Source organism: Nannospalax galili, unplaced genomic scaffold, assembly GCF_000622305.1.
Source record: "Nannospalax galili isolate Female #2095 unplaced genomic scaffold, S.galili_v1.0 scaffold337, whole genome shotgun sequence".
NCBI lineage: Eukaryota > Metazoa > Chordata > Mammalia > Rodentia > Spalacidae > Nannospalax > Nannospalax galili.
The window spans coordinates 516,627-536,470 of record NW_008340932.1 but is presented as its reverse complement, the minus strand read 5'-3'; the positions used below and the strand labels follow the sequence as shown (position 1 = coordinate 536,470).

The 19,844-nt window shown below is 40.8% G+C and overlaps 1 protein-coding gene and 1 pseudogene across 1 annotated transcript; both read left to right on the top strand.

Moving 5' to 3' along the window:
• Window positions 1-12,324: 12,324 nt before the first annotated feature.
• Window positions 12,325-13,260, top strand: LOC108489992 (olfactory receptor 5M8-like). Its single transcript, XM_017798926.1, has one exon. It carries the CDS (start codon window positions 12,325-12,327, stop codon window positions 13,258-13,260), a length of 936 nt encoding a protein of 311 aa, XP_017654415.1.
• A 560-nt stretch (window positions 13,261-13,820) lies between these two features.
• Window positions 13,821-19,082, top strand: LOC103736663 (annotated as a pseudogene).
• Window positions 19,083-19,844: the final 762 nt, after the last annotated feature.

Below are 19,844 nucleotides of genomic sequence, written 5' to 3'. Positions count from 1 at the left end.
ACATATATGCACATACACATTCCTATAAAAGAGTTTATTTTGAGTTATCTTAAACAAGAGATACTACCCCAAGTTATCTTAAGTAGACACATATAAAGCCCACTGACAGTGTGGGATGCTTTCCTCACATTGTTAGTCAAAGGTGTCCCAAAGATTTCTATCAATACAGAATAATGCCATTACTATAGGTTGTTCACCAGAACTTGATGGTAAGACTTTATTTCTGAATACATCACAAAACATTGGTCTTAGGACATGGAGAAATCAAGTTGGCTCTAATCAGGAAGTGTCTCGCATGCTGGCTACCTTTCATAGTACCAGAAAGTGTTATTCAGGCTGCTAAGGGAAAACACCATCAACATTCTAACCCAGCTGTGAATTCTGTGAGCTATCACTGTGGGAAAATACACTTTTGTGTACAAAGGTGCAATGGATATTATGGGTTAAATCAATTGCTCTCTGATTGGCATTAAGGCTGACTCTGAGGAGAAGCATGTACCATGCTGCAAATCTGGCCAAGAACTCATGGTTGGGAAATCATAGGTCCCGAATGTGCAGTTATTACTATAGTTTTGCTAAATGTACAGAGTATCAAATTGCCATCTAAATTCCTGTGTTTATATGCTTTCAGACCTCGTCTGAGAACTTTCTTTATGCTGTAGATGGTAGTTTAATGCAAAACTCAGCTGGTTAAAGTACAGAGAATAAGTTTCTGAGGCATGCTCAGCCACAAATGGGACATCTGTATAACACCCCTTACCCCAAGGCTCAGGGACTACTTCACAAGAGGAGACTGAACAATTGTAAGAGCTAGAAGGCAGGAGGGAGCAGGGCAAAAACCTGTTTTCTAGACATGACAGGACAGCAGCATTCATGAATTCATAGCAGCTCTAGTTGCACAAGACCTACACAATATCAAGGCAGTCAACCTTCCTACATCAAGTTCATGTGCCGCTTTCCTGTCTGAAGAGCTATTGGGAGATGATGGTTTATGGAGGAGGAAGAATCAGCTTTGTTCAAGGTTGTGGCCCTTTTTAGATTGACCATGGTCCAGTGTTCAGCTCCATGCCCCTAACTAAATAGGTGCATAAGCTGGACTTGAGTTATAACAAAACCAAAACCAGAACAGAACAGGGTGTTGGTAGATGGTGAACAGACAGGAGTTGATTCCTCAATAGAGCAGCTTTTCCCCCACTTGGTAAGCATGAGAGATGTTAACTTACTTGCTCGGTATTCTGCTGTACATAAAACTTTTCTTATAAGAATCTGTCACAACAGTGATATTAAATGAAGAAAAATGATATTTTATCCCATTTATTATTGCTATAAACCTGGAAAGTAACTTGTATGTTATAGAAATATATTATTTAAAAACAGAAACCCATTCAATGTTCATAAATGACTTATGTATTGGAAATGTCTCCTATTCTATTTTCTCATTGTATTATATTAGGCCAGGCAGGAATCAGCTAAACAGTCCATTTGAGGACACTTATGTAGATGTTGCCATCAATGAAAAAGAAAGAGCTGCAGATTATCCTTTATCCATCCCTCAGAAGATAAAGTCTTTCTTCATTGTATTTCAAAGTTTTCTTTATAGTATAAAGTATATTTATGCTCAATGCAACATACAGTGTAACACTGCCAAATTCATTCATTCAACATTACTCCACACACATATTTCAGGTCAATGTTGTTATTTAAACATCTTTCCTGGAAAGCCAGATTGTTTATGTATTATGCTAACATGCATGAATACAAAGGATTGTTTTCTATGCATAGTTCATAATTGGAGTTTATTAAACACAGTTACAATGTGTTAGTATTTAAACACATACAGATGTCTTTAATTGTTCAAAAGCAGCTCCTTTCTCATTCCAGGTTTTCTGATATACTTGTCCACACCTCCCTTTGTAAAGTCTAGAAATACTAGATACAGCTGTGTTAAAAATCAATCTTCCATTTTCAAATTTAGAAGAATCAACAAATATTGCCAAGGATACCTGTTACAAACCATAAGACACCAGAAATTCTCAGAAGTAAATAGGAGTGACCATAAGAATGTTGACATGATGATTGACCCTAGAACTATGAAACCTGAATAGACACAAGGGTAATAAAAGTGAGGAATTGCATTGATTGCATTCATTATCTGACTAAAATCACAACATCAGTCTATGCTGCGGGTTCTCATCAGGACAGCTGTGAAGACCCTGACCTGGATCGGGTCCCCTGCTGATTTGGCGGGGCAAGAGGCATGGAGTCACAACACACAGATCCCGGGAGTTGGGTAGAAGCAAGCACTAGGGGAGGTACTGTAGGCTCCCTTAATGCAGGAGGGGGCAGGCCTTATATTTCCCTTTTCTCCTCCTCCAAGTCCCTTTAGTCAGCATATTGTTTTCTGATTGGTCTGCGCCACGTAGTCTGTCAGCAGTCACTGGGCTCCTGAGCAGGGTACAGAGGCTTGGGCTCCTTTCGGCAGACTATTTGCAGAACAAGACGTGAAGTGAATTATTGCTGAATCCCAGGGCTCTGGGTCTGCACCATCTTTGGAGGACTCCTGCTATATATCCACCCTTTTTCTTTAAAAATGACTGTCCAGTGAGAGCCTGTAGGCAGCTCCGCCTCGGGATGACCCCAGGATCATGGACTGTGCCTGTCTTAGGTTGTCCTATTTGGCCATGAACCTTACCTGTCATTGGAGCATGGGCGTACATGTCCATGTCCTGCTTAGGTTGATTCAGCCCAACAGGAGCTTACCTGTCATTGGCTACCAGCCCTCCAAAGGGTATCATCCCAGGGGATCAGTCGAGGTGGGGAATTATCTGTAGGAGGCCTCATACATTTGTGCAAGCCAAGTCTGTCCGGCTGCATAGGGCGGGTTGAAATCATCTTTGTGTATTGCTCTGAGGGCCTGATACACTAAGTGATTGAATTTTTTCTGACTGCAGGAATGAAGAACAAGGCATTGAAGAAGTAGAAAGAGAAGAATAATTATGCCTGTCAGGAGTAGGTAAGTGACGATCCAAGACAGGTCAAACAGTGCTTTTATATTAGAGGCACTGCCGGCATAATCTTGGACAGTCAGGTTGAACAGCCCAATGCATGAGGATGCATTGTTGGTAGTGAATCTTAGAGAGTTATTTAGGGGCCAGGAGCCATTGAGTGATTCCCAGGAAGTAACTGGGTCCATGGTGGGGAGGCCGGGTGTAGAATTAGTTGAATAGAGGGTGGGGTAGGCTGGGAAATGAAGTGATAAGGGCAAGAGTATAGGTGGGGAGGGGACCAAGGCCCAGAGATCATGGGCCATGGCAGGGGCAGGGAAGAGCAAACCAATTATCCAGATAACAGTGAGGTCTCTGGGTCCTGGGAGTCCCGTTGGTTGGTTACTGGTCTCACATCTCTCACTGGAGCCCACACTGGCCTTGTTTCTGTCTAAGGAAACACACAAGCATAGCCTCGCCCTCTTGTTAACAAGGGGTTGCCATTGACATGTTACGGGGTCCTTCTATCTCACTAGTGGCAGGGGTGTAGGCCTAAGTATGATAGCCTTGTGTTTGTAGGCCAGGCTCAACCTATTTTCATCGAAGGACAGGAAATTAATGCTGAATAGAACTTCAATTAGAGCCAGGTGCAGATCCCTTTTAGACTCAGGGGTAGCAAATTTTTGTAATGTTTCTTAGAGGGTCCTATTTGCCTGCTCCACAGTGGCTTGTCCCTGTGGATTATAAGGGATGCCAACGGAGTGGCTAATTTTCCATGTTGACAGGAATGATTGGAATTGTAGGGAGGTATAAGCTTGTCCATTATCAGTTTTTAGGGTCCATGGCACTCCCATTACCAACATTGCTGATTTGACCACCTTAATGGCGTGTGAGGACTTTTTACCAGTTTGAGCGATGGCATAAAGAAAGGACTAGGTGTCAACAATGACATGGACATACTTAATATTACCAAAGGAGTTATAACAGGTGACATCCATTTGCCAGAAGGCTTTGGGTAGGAGACCATGCAGGTTAACTCCATATCGATTGAGGGGGCCTAAGGGAGCAAGGAATGCACATGTAATGCAAGATCTGCTCAGATGTTTGCATTGAGAGATGAGTAGGTTGGGTAGAAGGCGGTGCAGACTGCAAGGAGAAAGGTGATATTGTTGGTGTAAGGCTCTGGCTTGTTCTAGTAGGGGAATCTCTATGGACATAATAAGTTTATCTAATTTGTCATTTCCCTTTGCCAAGATCCCGGGGATCTTGGTGTGTGATCCTATGTGGGAGATGTGCCAGGGCCATTGTCTGTTATCTAATATAGTCTGGAGAGCTCTCATTGTTCTAGTGATGGGATCCTTGTGGCCTTTTACTCAAGCAAAAGGAAAACATCTGAAGGCCTGAATCGCATAATGGCTGTTGGAGAATATATTGAGTGGCTCAGTCTCTCAGACTTGGAAGATTTTTAACAAGGCCAGGAGCTCCCTGGACAGAGCCGGGATTGGCTTGTACATAACAGGTGTCATCCTTTCCCATGCACTGAATGACAACGCCATAATGGGGCTTATTGGCATCCGAGAAGGCTAGTGTGGCTAAAGGTAGGGGGTTTTTGCAGTGGGAAGTGTGTGGCTGAGTGGTGATTTCCAAACAGGCCAGGCTGTCCAGTCACTTATCTGGGGGTGTGTGGTTATCCAACTCCCCTGTGAACCCGGAAATCATTAGTTGGAAAGCCAGAGAGTGTGCCCATAACGTTTGGGAATGCTTAAGAGGAAAGGGCATTATAATTTTGTCAGGTTCTTTTCTGAATATGCACCTGGCTGTTTGTTGGGCCTTAATTGCTAACTTGAAGGCAATATCATACTTAGAGCTAAGCCTAGTTAGGTCCAAGGTATCCAGGTGGATCCACACCAAGGAGTCTTGCTGTCATAGTGCCCCCAAGACACCATTTTTAGTTCAGAGGATCAAGACCAGTAATGGTTCTGCTGGGTCATGACGTCGGAGTGACGCAGACCAGAGTATATGATCTATCTTATTAAGAAGATCCTTAACTGACTGGGTGAGAGGGGTCCTTGAAGTTGGTGAATTATGGCCTTCCAGCAGGGAGAACAAGGTCCGGAATTCCAAGTCAGGGACTGGTATAAATTGTTTGAGCCAGTTTATAGTCCCACAGAGTTCTTGGAGCTCATTCAAGGTATATACACTTTTTTGCAAGATGGAAGGGTTAAGCGGTTTAATAACAGTATCTATATGGTAGCCAAGGAATGTGAAAGGTTGGATGTATTGTAACTTGTCTCATGCAATGTCAAGACCTAGACATTCTAAATCAGCAAGCAGATTGGGTATTGCAGCCTGTAAAGTATTATGAGATTTGTGTGCTAGCAGTATGTTGTCCATACAGTGGATGACAATTAGTCCTTGGGGATGTTGGTTAAGGCCTTATTAACACATCATTGACAGATTGTGGGGCTATTTTTCATACCCTGTTGTAGTACCTTCCATTGGTATCTCTTGGCTGTTCTTTGAAAGTTGGGCTCCCATACTGTGAAGGCAAAGTGAGGTCTATCTTGTTTTGCTAGGAGGATTTGGAAGAAACAAACTTGGCTATCAAGTACTGTGATATGATGGGATAGGGGATAGCTGCAGGGTGTGGTAAGCCTGCTTGTAGTGAGCCCATCTTTTCCATCTGGGCATTGAATGCTCTAAGATCTTAGAGCAGTCTGTATTTCCCCGATTTCTTTTTAATAACAAATATTGGGGTGTTATATTTACTTAGAGAGGGCTCGATGTGGCCAAACCTCAATTGTTCAGCTACCAAATTTTTGAGGGCAGATAATTTATGTTCCATTATAGGCCACTGGTCCACCCAAATGGCATCATTAGAGAGCCATGTGATGGGGATCAGCTCGGGGGCCAATATTGGAGTTGATCCTGGGCGGGCAGTGTCCGTTAGGATTGGGGGTGTTGGGCAAGGTGTTGTCCTTTCCCTGATAGTCCCAAGTTATTGTGAAGCATATCATCATAAAAGGCACGGTCATCCGTGGTAAGGACCGCATCCATGTCCTCTAGGACGTCTCGGCCCCATAAGTTATGGGGAATGTCTGCTACTATGGGGGTTACTGTGCCCTGGTTCCCATCCAAATCCTTCCAATATACTGGATGTGTGATCAGCTTGGTACCTTGTGTGCCGCCAACTCCTTTTATTGGCGGGCCTGGCTTTTATTTCCAATGAGGGAATTTAAGGGATTCAGTTTCTGATATAATGGTGACATCAGCCCCTGTGTCTACTAGGCCCTTTATGGCAGTTCCATCTAGGAACAGGGTCATTAATGGGGAGTGGTTGAGGGTTGGGATAGTCCATAATATCTGTCTCATTTCCCCTTTTGTGGGTGGGGCTGAGGGGTGCCCCAGGTGGAGTTTAAAGGAGCCAGGTCCGGTTGAGGATATGACCTACAGTCTTTAGCCCAATGGAACCCTCTTTTGCACTTGGGCCAGTGAGTCTTGGGGTGGGCTGTACCTCGTGGGCAGTGGCTACGAAAGTGGCCAAGCCCCCCACAGTTCCAGCAGCCTTCCCATGCACCAAAGTGGTGGTTTTTCCTTGTGACAAAAGAGTCTCCAAGGAGGCAGTCACAGCTTCAATACGGCCTGCCCTAGGGGCTAAGTCTCTAGTAATGTGTACCCATTTGTGAATGTTATCATTGCGGACAGGCACAATAGCATTACGAGTAGGGATGTTTAGTTCCTCCCAAGTTAGTTGTTTGATAAGCACCTCTTGGGTTGGTCCATACTCCACTCTCCTCTCTACTGCCTTGGTGACACGGGTAAGGAAGTCTGTGAAGGACTCCCATGACTGTTGAATCAAATTATGGAAAAAGGCTTGTGGGTTGGGGGGGCAACATTTAAGGGCCTTAAAGGCCAAGTCAGAAACTTGCTGAAAATATGCATGGAGGCCAATAGTAGACTTGGAGATGGGGTCAGTATATGGTCTGCGTCCTATGAACATGTCCAACGTAATGTTGAGGCCATATTGGAGATTTAGGCATGCCTGGTTTTCAGCCTGATAGTCATAGGCTGCACGCCAGTTTAGAAAGCCTGAGGGTTCTAAGACTGCCTTTAGTAAGCTATACCAATCATAGTGGGTTTGTAAATGTAAGGACCACTGGCAAAGAACCTTTTTGAAATATGGGGAGTTGGGGCCCGATTTCTCAGATGCCTTATGGATAAGAATGAGGTCAGTGAGTGGGGTGGGCAGCCGTGGACTCTGCGCTGCATTGGGGCCAACGTTAACCAGAAATGCGGACAAAGGTGGGTGAGGCTTTAAGGAGGGCAGTCTAGGAGGGAGGGGCACGTTAGCAGGGGAAGGGGTGGGATGGTTATTGGGGAGGAGAGAGTAACTCCTTCCACGGGTATCAGGGCAGGGGAATTTCGGAGCATGGTAGCTCTAGGAGAGTATCCTGAGATATAGGCAAAGGAGCTCCTTCCTTATTGGAAGTGGGCACAGAGGCTGCATCCACCTCCAGGTCTGGGAGGTCTGGGGTCAAGGTAATAGCCAGATCTACATTAGATTGCTCCTGGCAGCATTTGTTGTGGACCGAGATGACTTCCTCAGGAGATGAGGATTTAAGGCTAGCAATGATGGCTAAGAGGATCAGTACAAACGATGCGGGGGGAGTGATCCTTGACCCGACCTCCCTTTTTTGGGGCAGGAAGAGGACCTGCATTCATGTGTCAGGGTTCCACATGTTTCCAGGGGAGACCCACAGAGCTAAATTAATGGCTTCATGCCCAAAGTGTTCAATATCTTTTGGTTTAACTTTCAACCCTCTGGTTTTAAGGAGCACCTTGAGTACTGCCGTTTGTGATTCCCTGTATTGTGGTGGTAAATTGCCCATTGTGGGAGGGCCTCACAAAGGGGAGATCGCCACAAAAATAGAAGACAAGGATGATTACCAAGAGGGCACAAAGGAAACAAAGCACTGTGAGCCACTCAGATGTAAATCAACCTGATATGTAAAGGTGTATCGGATCCAAATGTCTTGTGCTCAGTGAAGGACTTCTGGAGGTTGTGACACCTCCAGCCATGTGCTCACACGGTGTCTCCAGGACAGGCGACAGGGTGACCAGAAGCCTGGGCTCTGAGTTTGGGGTGGATCAGCCCTTATGTGAACTCACCGGGATGAGCTGAGAGGGGAGGAGGTGCCGACGTGGGCTTTGGTACCACGTGGTGGACTGCGCCTCCCTGATCTAACAAACTGGTCCAACAATAAAGATGACAGACAGGGTGGAGGGGACAGAGGAATGGGCTACTCGCTTACCCTTGAGCAGCAGAAGAAACAGACAAATCCAGGGGCCTACTTACCAAACGAACCGAGGTTCTGGGTGTTGCCAACACCGTGGGCAGGAGTCCCTGTTCAGGTGCCAGGTATTGAGGGTTCTCCTCAGACCAGCTGTGAAGACCCTGACCTGGATCGGGTCCCCTGCCGATTGGGGGGGCAAGAGGCGCGGAGTCATGACACACAGACCCCAGGAGTTGGGTAGAAGCAAGCACTAGGCGAGGTGCTGTAGGCTCCTTTAATGCAAGAGGGGGTAGGCCTTATATTTCCCTTTGCTCCACCCCCAAGTCCCTTTAGTCAGCATATTGTTTTCCGTTTCATCTGTGCCACATAGTCTGTCAGGAGTCACTGGGCTTGAAAGCAGGGTACAGAGGTGTGGGCTCCTTTTGGTGGGCTATTTGTGGACTGAGAAGTGAAGTGAATTCTCTCTGAATCCCAGGGCTCTGGGTCCGCACCATCTTTGGAGTCCTCCTGCTACAAGTCTAAGATAATCTATTTTGTGCTGCAATTTGTACAGGGCTAGGCACAGATTGTGAATGTGTTCATGACCTTTTTTGAATAAATTATATTAATAAGCTCTAACTTTTTACTGAAGTTATAAAATAGTTCTCAGCAGATTCTCACAGGAGAGGCACACTGCAACTAATCAGGAAACATAACACACTCTAAAGAACTGTTTGACATTTCCTATCTGTCTAAGCATAAATCAGGGAAACATGTATTAGAATAGGTTTTAGGGTATGGAATAGTAGTAGAAGGAAGATAAATTAAAGTTAGACAAAATTTATTGATATTAGACTCCCTAGGCAGAGAATATTCTGCATGTAGCTACACTTGGTAAAGTTTCTAATGCTTTTAGGTTGGGTTGACAAAACATGGGTAGAAAGAAATCTTTACTGTGATTGAAGGGGAATCCCTGATCTCTGTTGGTTTACTATAGAGAAGATGATCAAGATTCAAATAATAGAGTGAATAATAGAGTGAATTTGTCCATTAAGTCCCAGTTATCCACACCCGGTGGGTTCAGAATGCAGCTCATTCTTACATTAGTCATAGATTATTTCTTTTCCTTCTGATGTGTGATGGTGGTCCTAAGATTAAGCAATGCCAGTTAATGCAGTAAAGCAGTATGTAGTCATCACCTCATTACCAAGAGAGATGAAGAAGACCCAGAAGAGAAGCTTAAGTTCTTCCTAATCCCAGGGTTAAATGTACCTGAGCTGTCTTTAGGGAACTGTAATTGGAGAGACTGATGGCTTCAGCTTCAGCTATTGTTTGTTTGAATGCTATAGGGAACATAAGTCTACATCATGAATATAAGCAAGCCTCTTCCTCAGTGATTAGCCTTGAAGGCCCATTTCTTTTCCCTTCTTCTTTATAGGTAAGTTTTAGGAAACAGCCAAAGACTTCATTTGTTATTTTCTGTTTTACGTTGCTTTTCATAGAATATAAACTCACATTTTCTAGGAATCATGTATGACCAGGTAGTTAAATAACTGTGTAGACACCTTATTTTCACATGTATACTTCCAAGACACAATATGTGAGAATGTGCATTTTAAATATTAAACCAAGGGGGTTCAGCAATAATGGCATACATACACAATCCTAACACTAGGGAGAATGAAGGGTAAGACTGTGCGTTCAAGGCTAGCCTGGGGAATATACTGAGACCCAGTCTCAAAAAAAGCATTTTAGTTTACAAAACACCTCATTGGACACACAAAGAAAGATGTACCTTGAGTTGGCGGTTAGGAACCAGGAACAAGTGAATGGCTCAGAGTAATGTGGAAGCAAGCATAGGAAGTTTCTGAGATCATTTCAGCAGAGAAAAGGTAGAGGTAAGAAATAGGGAGGAAAGAGTCAAGAGAAAGCAAAGAGGATTGTTAAACCTGACTGACAAGGACAGGAAGTACAAAATTCCCTGAGGTTCATGCGCTGCTAGGGATTTAAAGAACTCATTTATCTAATGCTTCAACTTTTACTCTTTTTGCACATATACCCATCTTCCATTTGCTGTCCTCGGTGTTGTAGTATTATGTGTATCTATGTATTTCTGAACAGTCTGGATCATAAATGCCATGAACTGAGTGTGAAAAGGTTTGAAGCAATTTTAAAGGTCTCCAGAAGCTGACATCAGAGATATATAGGGATTATCACTGTATTGTTGGTTTCATGACATATTCATTGGGAATAGTGTCTGAAGAAATAGCTAAATTCTAATGAACAGTACTCATTTAATATGACTTCTCTTCTATATAGGCAGCCTTATAGAAATTTTGATCACTGATCCTACAGTGGTTGTATAAGTCACATAATACCTGTTACAATACCTGTTAAAACAAAAGTAAATAAGAACCACTGGGACAAGTCAGACGATTATTTCTTATAAAAATCTGTCCTGGTTCAGTTCTGACAAGATCGTAAGAGGTACAGTTCAGTCACGTACCTTTTTCTGTATTCTGTAGAGTTGTAGCTCTTGTCTCTGTCATGTGGGGTGGTTCAGTTCCATGACCTTATCACAGCCATTGGGTGGAAGAAGAGAGGAAAAGGGGAAGCTGATGTCAGGAAGGAATAGATGGAAACCCCACCTTCCTTTAGTATTTCAGAAAAAAACATCTAGTAGAAAATCTTATTTTAAAATGAAACAATAAGTAGAAAATCCTGTTGTTTTGTTGCTGTTTTGTTTTGCTGGCTTTAGTTTTACTTTCCTTTTACCAAGAGTTATTCTATACAGACTAATTCTTGCTCTGAAAAGAATATATATGTGTGATTGTGGGTGTGGAGTCAGCTTGTGTTTCAGACTCTGAAATCCTAGTCTATGTCTTAGACCATCACCTTGCTCTTGTGTTCACTGTCATGACTAAAGACTAACATGAAAAACTAAATCCCTTTTATTTCACAATCCATGTTGGATATCTCAATGATTGTCTTGTCCAAACTTTACTGTTATCTAGAGAAACACTTCCATAAAGTTTAATGTGGGATTTTGTAATTAATTGTTCATCTTTTGAAGTATTTTGTTTTCTCTAATTCTAAAATAGAGCACACTGACCTTTTATATTTTACAAATAAGCTACGATTTTAATTTACCACCTTCTGTCTTTAAACCAAACAATTGGAGAGATTTTATATGGCATCATCTAGAATAAGTAAATGTTATTAAAAAATGAAATATCTGGACTGGAGAGATAGCTTAGTGGTTAAGAACACTGGTTGTTCTTGCAGAAGACCCAGGTCTGAATCCCAGTACCTACATGGCAGCTAACAATGGTCTGTAACTCCAGTTCCAGGGGATCTGACAATCTCTTCTGCCCTCTGTAGGCATTGCATGATACGGGCACTTACCTACATGCAGGTAATACACGTATACACATAAAATAAAAATAATAAATAAAATATTAAAAATGAAGCATCTGATCATTTCTCCTTTTAGTACAATTATCTGAAATATTCATTTAGATATGTAGTGAGCACTCCATATTTCTGTTCACAGTGAGTGGCCAAAACTAGAACTGAAAATTGGTCTGAGGTTAAAGAGTAAAATATAAATCAGAAATGGTAATAGGTAAGAATTCTACTTATGGTATAGGACGATTAATAATTTCGAGACAAAAAAAATAGAAAAAGATCAGATCAAGGCCAGGCTTACTGGGACATGTCTTTGATCCCAGCACCCAAGAGTCAGAGAAAGTGAATCTCTGTAAGTTTGAGGTCAGCCTGGTCTATATAGTAAGTCCAGGATACCCAGGACTAACCAGTGAATCCCTGTCTGTAAAACAATTTCTAAGGCAAAATTTAAAAAGACCAGAAGCTCAAAGATATTGACACATAGTAGCCAGTATGAATGTGTTTATTAATATTGAAAAATATTCATTATGGATTCTACTGATATAAAATAAGGTGATAAAAACTGTAGAAATAAAATTTCTAAGAAAGTATAAAAATAGTTGTCTTTTTCCTGAATGTCTGGACTAATGTAAAGTTCCCACTTCTCACTGAAGGCTACCATGAAGAGAAATTTCACCTCTGTGACTGAGTTCATTCTCCTAGGACTGACCAGTCACCTGGAACTGCAGATCCTCTTCTTTGTGCTGTTTCTGGCCATTTACCTGATCACGCTGGCAGGGAACCTGGGCATAATCGTCCTCATCCACATCAATGCCCGGCTCCACACACCTATGTATTTTTTCCTGAGCCACTTATCCTTTGTGGATTTCTGCTTCTCCTCCAATGTGACTCCAAAAATGCTGGAGAACTTCCTTTCAGAGAGGAAAACCATTTCCTACCCTGCATGCCTGGTCCAGTGTTACTTCTTCATTTCCCTGGTCCATGTTGAGATGTATATCCTGGCTCTGATGGCCTTTGATCGGTACCTGGCCATCTGCAACCCTTTGCTTTATGGCAGCAAGATGTCCAAGAGTGTTTGCACATCCCTCATCACAGCACCTTATGTGTATGGCGCACTCACTGGCCTCATGGAGACCATGTGGACCTACAAACTGGCTTTCTGTGGCCACAATAAAATCAATCACTTCTACTGTGCTGACCCTCCCCTGATTAAGCTGGCTTGTTCTGACACCTACCACAAAGAACTGTCAATGTTTGTGGTGGCTGGATTAAACCTGTCCCTTTCTCTGCTCATTATCCTTACTTCCTACCTCTATATTTTTCCTGCTATCCTGAAAATCGGCTCCACAGAAGGCAAGCGCAAAGCCTTCTCCACCTGTGGCTCCCATCTGACAGCTGTCATCATATTTTATGCAACTCTCTTTGTTATGTATCTCAGGCCCCCATCAAAGGAATCTGTGGAACAAGGCAAAATGGTTGCTGTTTTCTATACCACGTTCATCCCCATGTTGAACCCCATGATTTATAGCTTTAGGAATAAAGATGTGAAAGAAGCAATAAGCAAAGAGCTCTCCAGGAAGAATATGTTTTTCTGAAAAATTACCATTTTTTTCCTCTCACAGCACTTTTTCTTTCTCTTCCTTCCTTCCTTCCTTCCTCCCTCCCTCCCTTTCTTTCTTTCTTTCTTTCTTTCTTTCTTTCTTTTGCTACTCTAACTCTTTCTTTCTTTCTTTCTTTTTCTTTCTTTCTTTCTTTCTTTCTTTCTTTCTTTCTTTCTTTCTTTCTTTCTTTCTTTCTTTCTTTTTCATTCTCTCTTCCTTCCTTCCTTCCTTTCTTTCTTTCTTTCTTTCTTTCTTTCTTTCTTTCTTTCTTTCTTTCTTTCTTTCTTTCTTTTTCTTTCTTTCTTTCTTTTTCACTGACAGGATCTTCCATAAACCAGCTGTTCTGAAATTCCCTATGTAGGCCAAGCTGTTCTTGATCTCATGGAGTTCCTCTTGCCTCTGCTTCCTGAGTGCTATGATTAAAGGTTTTTTTCCAGGCATTTTTTATATTATAGGAAATAATGTAGATGGAGAATTAAAATATGGTTGAGCCACAGGGAATGAAACAATACAAAGTTTATTTTTGAAAATACAAACACATAAAATAAAACCCGATGAGGAAAGTTCATATGCTCATGATTATCCCTTACCTTATTCAACATTTTGTAAGATCTTTTGCAGTTTCTGCATGGGAAAGCATGTATTCATTCCCTACCCCCTTGAATTTCTGGCTGTTTGTGGAAAATGAGCTATAGCAGAACCCACATGTATTCCTTCTCTGTTTGGCACTGCTCGATTGCTTGCTTTCTGGTGGATGATTTCTTCCTTCTCAGAGTGATTATCAACATTTATGATATTGACTTTTCAGTCAGAAGACGTGGAATGAAATTCTGAGACAACTCATGTCAGCATTATACAATGCTGATGGATACCTGTGATTTTTCTGAGAAACTGCGGTCTGTTTCTACAGGATGGAATGATCTCATTTGTTGATGCAGTATTAAACATCACAAGTTCCAATACATTCATTTGTGTCCTGGTATAATTTTTTAAATATTTTATTATTTTTATTTTATGTGTATGTATGTATTGCCTGCATGTAGGTAAGTACACCCATGTTGTGCAATGCCCACGGAGGATAGAAAAGCCCATTGGATCGCCTGGAACTAGAGTTACCGACAGTTGTTTGCTGCCATGTGGGTGCTGGGATTCAAACCTGGGTCTTCTGTAAGAACAACCAATGTTCTTAACCACTGAGCAACCTCTTCAGCCCCATGGCATAATTTTTATATTCTTTCACATAAGTAGTTTTATTTCATTAAAATTTCTTATAATGTTTAAAGTTACAAATGAATAATTATGTATGTAGATTTAATAGTCAAATAACATTGCAAGGTGAATAGAAACCCTCATTTCATTTTTACCCTCCCCCTAATTCTTATACAAAGTACCTTATTTTCAACCCTTCTAAGAATTAATTCTTTTAAAACTACATGCTTATATAACTCTATATTCTTTTCAATATGGATATGATTTGTTAGCATCTTTTATTAACTATAAAGTGCTTGCATTATTTTACTAATTCCTTCATTGTCCCCTACATCAATTCTCTTTCCTTTGCAATAGAACTGTATTTGAATTTTTGTTTAAATTAATATTTATTAATATTATAATGGGAATGTGAATAGTGGTATCTACCAATTACTGTAATACTTGAAAATGGGCAGTACAACCAATAATTGTAATCATTTAACATTTTGAATTAAATTCCTACTGTTATTGAAATTCTTTTTTGTGCATAATTTGTTCTTCTCAACTTTAGCAATTGTTTTTCCTCTGTGTAACTACCTTCTCCAAGCTTCTACTGAACTGTAAATTTCCTAGTGTAGTATCTATTTCTATCCATCTAATGGGTGATCAATTGGTCGTCCCACCTGGAATTCTGTATGTTGTACCTGGCTTTTAATCTGGAGACAATGGTTTTATCATTGGCTAAATTATTTCATTTGTTCAATCTATGTGGATTTTAATGAAATATAAAACAAATTTAAATTCTACAATAAGTACAGAAAGCATCATTTCTAAGTGTGTGGGTTTGAAAACTAGACACCCAAAGCTGATAAAAACAACTCAAATATTGATACATGCAATGGAGAACGTAAAGCAGGACAGCATGGTGGAGAAAGAGCCACAGTCAGAGAGGCTCTTGCTAATGTGTTCAAGTCAATGGTTGGAAAGGGCTCTAGGAGGGGTTGACAACTGGGCAGAAGCCTAAGTATCCCCTTTATTAGTCATTGGTTTAATATGTTGGTGTTGGCCACATTTCAGTGACTGTATCAAATACCTGAGGTTATCAAGTCATAAAATGAACATATTTATCTTGATTAATGATTTATAAATTATAATTCCTGACTGGCTCAGTTGCTTTAAATCCTTTTCAGAACAGCACATCATGGCAGAGTGCTTATCAGGAAGCCAAGTTGCTCACCTCACAGAGGGAAGATGAGAGGAAGGGACTGCATTCCAGTATCTTTGCAAGGTCATGTTTGGTGACTCAGAGACCTCCCACTAAACTCCTTCTGCTAGTTTCCAGCAGTTCCCCTTAGTGGAATGATCAAGCATTTTAAAACATGAACCTTTAAGAACATTTATCCAAAGCATAGCAGATGTCTTTGTTAAACATTTAGCATAGAACTGGGGAACTGTGCCACAGTCTCCAACCTTAGCTGAAGAATTATTGACAGTTAATTACTGCTGAATGAGGAAGAGGTGATCTTCTTTAAGGGAGAGACTAGGTAGGCTGAGCAGATATGCTTGCACTGAGATATATCTGGGAACACAAACTTGATTCTATAAGCCTTACCATATATAAAATAATGCATGAAATCCAGTGTGGGGGGCTACGGGGTATACAGATAATGGAAGGGATATAAAGATAAATAAGATGTTTTAAGATATTTTGTATGAAGTGAAAAAATATTTGATAAAAGTATTCATTGAAAAAAAATTTAAAAAGCATTCTAAGTGAAGGTCTGAGCCACTGTTTTGAAAGAGCTACTTTCTCAAAAAAGCAGAGCCTAAGCATGGCATGAATTAATAAATTTCTTGCTTTTCTCTTGATAATTGAAGTCGTATGAAAGTCTGCACCAACCTATGCTGTTATGTAAAGAAAACTATAGTTTCTCCGTATTTAAGCAATAATTATCTGCAAATCAAGCAGAATTTTAGAGAAGTGTATCAATTACTTAAAAATAGACACAAAGTTCATAAGTGATTTACATACAAGGAATGTATCCTACTTTATTCTCTAATGTGCAGGTGTGTGCATCTATGTCAGTGTGTGCAGGTGAGGATAATCAGCTGTGAATGAGTCTGTGCAGGCCAGAGGATGTCCACAGGTGTTGTTTTTCAGGTCCTGATGATTGATTTTTCCCTCACTGGCCTGGATCTCATCAATCGGTGAAGCTAGCTGTCCTGTGAGCCCCATAATTCCTCCTGCCTCTGCCTCTGCAGCTCTGGTATGGCAACCACATACCATCATGCCTTACTTTTTCTCCAACATGCAGTTTCTGCAAATCAATCTCAGGGGCTCATGAATTTAAGGCAAGAATTTTACTAAGCTGCCTCCCCAAGCTTATTAGGTCATTTTAAATCTATTTCTTATTTAAAGTAAGAAAATGGATTTTATCACTAATAATAATAACTGTAGTAGTGTTTGCTTATTATTATTATTCTAAATATGTACTATTAACTGGTTCAATTTTGGCATTATCCTTATATGGGAAAATAAAATCTTTGTCCTCACAAACAAACCCAAAATACTTGTGAAATTCAAAGGAATCATTTAAAATACAAAGGAAAAAGAATCTGAAGTCACTATCACATTTGTTTTAAAGTTCTGATACTACTGAGAGTTATTTTTCTCTTGAGATTAATTTTCTCTCATGTAGATAGATGACATAATATGCAACATTTTAATTAATCTTCAGAGTCATTCTGTACTCCCAAATAAGACAATCCTTGTGTAGGGAATTCAGTCTGTACAAATGCTTCTGTTATCCACTGATGCAGTCAGGTGAAATGTTTTTGAGAACACTTTTGCTTCATAACAGATAGATTCATACACAGAAACCATCTGTTCATTTTTATTTTATTTTTAGTTTTCATTGTTAAGCAAGCAAGCCCGAAGTATTTGCCCTCTGGGATGTCCTTGTAATTCTTTTTTGGCAGTAAAATGTGTTTATTTTATTTTTGGTAATTTTTAAATTGAATTTTTATGTATTATATACAGAACATCGTAAACATCTTTATATCACCTTCCACACTGGCTGGCTCCCATAGCCTCTCCCACTGGACTTCATTCATTCTGTCATTTGTGTAAAGGCCTATTGAGTCAGGTTAGTGTCCTCAGTTGTCCCTCAGTGTAAGTTCATCCACTGAGGTCTAGTCCGCCTAACTAGAGTTCCTCCCTTTTAGAAGATTAGCATTTCCTCAACGAATAATAATCAGCTGCCAGTAGTTCTTGGGCTAAGATTGGGGCCTGAGGTACATTTCCACAGCTCTGTGATATGTTTTTGTCTGCCTGAGTTTTCATGGATCTTGTGTGTGCTGACACCATTGCTGTAGGTTCATATGAAGTAACACAGACTCAGAAACAAATGACACATGTTCTCCCTCATTTGTGAAACCTAGTACCAAATCCTTATATACAAGTATCCCAATGTCCACTCATCAAAGAAGCTTCTTTTGCAACAGCTAGAGATTATTACAGAGTTCTACAACTGGTCATACATAGAAACTGCCTGTGAATTGTCCAAGCAACCTCCACACCTCAGGTTCATGGAACATATTGGAACAAGGGGTAGAGAAAATAGTAAATAAACAAATAAATGAACAGTGATAAAATAAAAGATTACAGCCTTAAACCTAGTGATATTACTTTAGATATAAGGAGAGAGAAGAGATAAATCTAAAAGTAGCAGAGGTCTAAAAAGAAAATGGATTAAATTTATAGTCATAAAAATTTCTATATTTCATTTGTAATTATTAATTTTATTTATTAGACAAAATGTTTCTGCCTGTGGACCTGGTTTAAGAAAATGCCCAATTTTACTGATTAACAGGGTTTATTCCTCTAGGATTAACTAGCCAGTCGCCCTGAGCTGCAGCTCCATTCTGGTTTACTTGCTGGTCTAAATTCTCACTCTGCTTAGGAACATTGGCAAGATCATACTAATCAAGATCAGTCCACAGCTCAGAAGTCCCATGTATTTTTCCCTCAGCTGCCTGTCCTTTGAAGATGTGTGGTTCTTTCCATCTAATATCGCCTCTGAAATGCTGGAAAATCTGAGGTCAAACCCATCTCCTATGCGGGGTGCATGTGCAGTGCTTCTTCATTGGCTTTGCTCATGTAGACTTCTTCATCCTGGCAGTGATGGCCTTCGGCAGGTACATGACAATTAGCAACCCTCTGCTCTAAGGCAGCAGAAAGTCACGGACTCTCTGTGTTCCACTGATCGCCTTCCATTACATCTATATTTGTCAGTTTGATCTCAACACTGTGAAGTTACATTTTTTACTTCTGTGGGCATACTGAGACAGACCACTTCAACTGTGAGGCCCGCCTCTCATTAAGCTGGCTTGTGCAGGGCCCTTCATTAAGGAATATACCATGTGCACCTTAGCGGGTCTCAACTCTTATTCCTTACTGGTCATTATTGTTTCCTATGTATCCATCCTCATTGCCATCATGAAGATGTGCTCAACAAGGGAGGAAGAAAGCCTTCTCCACATGTGGCTAATACTTGACAGCTGCCAAGTGTTATGGAATACTCTTCTCCATGTATTTCAGCTGCTCTTTCCAATGTGGATTCTAAAGCCCTAAATAAAACCTTGTTTTAATTTTTAGTGAAAAATGAAACAAAATTGGATTGATTTCTCAAATTCCATGTATTTTCTGTTTCAACATGAATTTTTGTGATTCTTGGGTTTATATCATTTGAAATATATCCATGATTTACTTAAATTTCATGCATGTATCCTGTCCTATGTAAGAACTTATACTTGGACAACCACAGTGGCACATACCTATAATCTCAGCACTTGGGAGGCCAAGTCAGGTGAATTCCACTGCTCTGTGCATTCCAAGTCAACCTGTTCTACATAGCAAGTTCTAAGCCAACCAGGGGTATTTAGTAAGATCTTATCTAAAAATAAATTGTAGTTTATGTCCAGTTTCCATCTCTGCATTTTTGCTGTTGATATTTTTATTTTCAGGTTGGTTAAAGCAATGGATATACCAGATGAAGCGAGTATCTTGCATTTCATTTTACTTTAGTCTTTAGAGGAAGACTTTAATGAACCCATATCCATTGTGTTTGTATGAGAAAGGCAAAGACCAAAGGTGAATGGTGTGGAGAGCCACAGCCTCCGCCGCCATTACAAGATGGCGCCGGTATCTGGACCTTCTTAAAAGTAAACATCCTGCCACACCCATAAGGGGCGTGCACAAGAGCCTGCTTTCCCCCGCCTCCTCCCGTGGCGTGATCTCCAGCAACCAATCCACTTCTTATGCTCTCCAGCAACCAATCCGCTTCTTATACATCATAAATGGGACCTTTGGGGCATATATAAGCAAC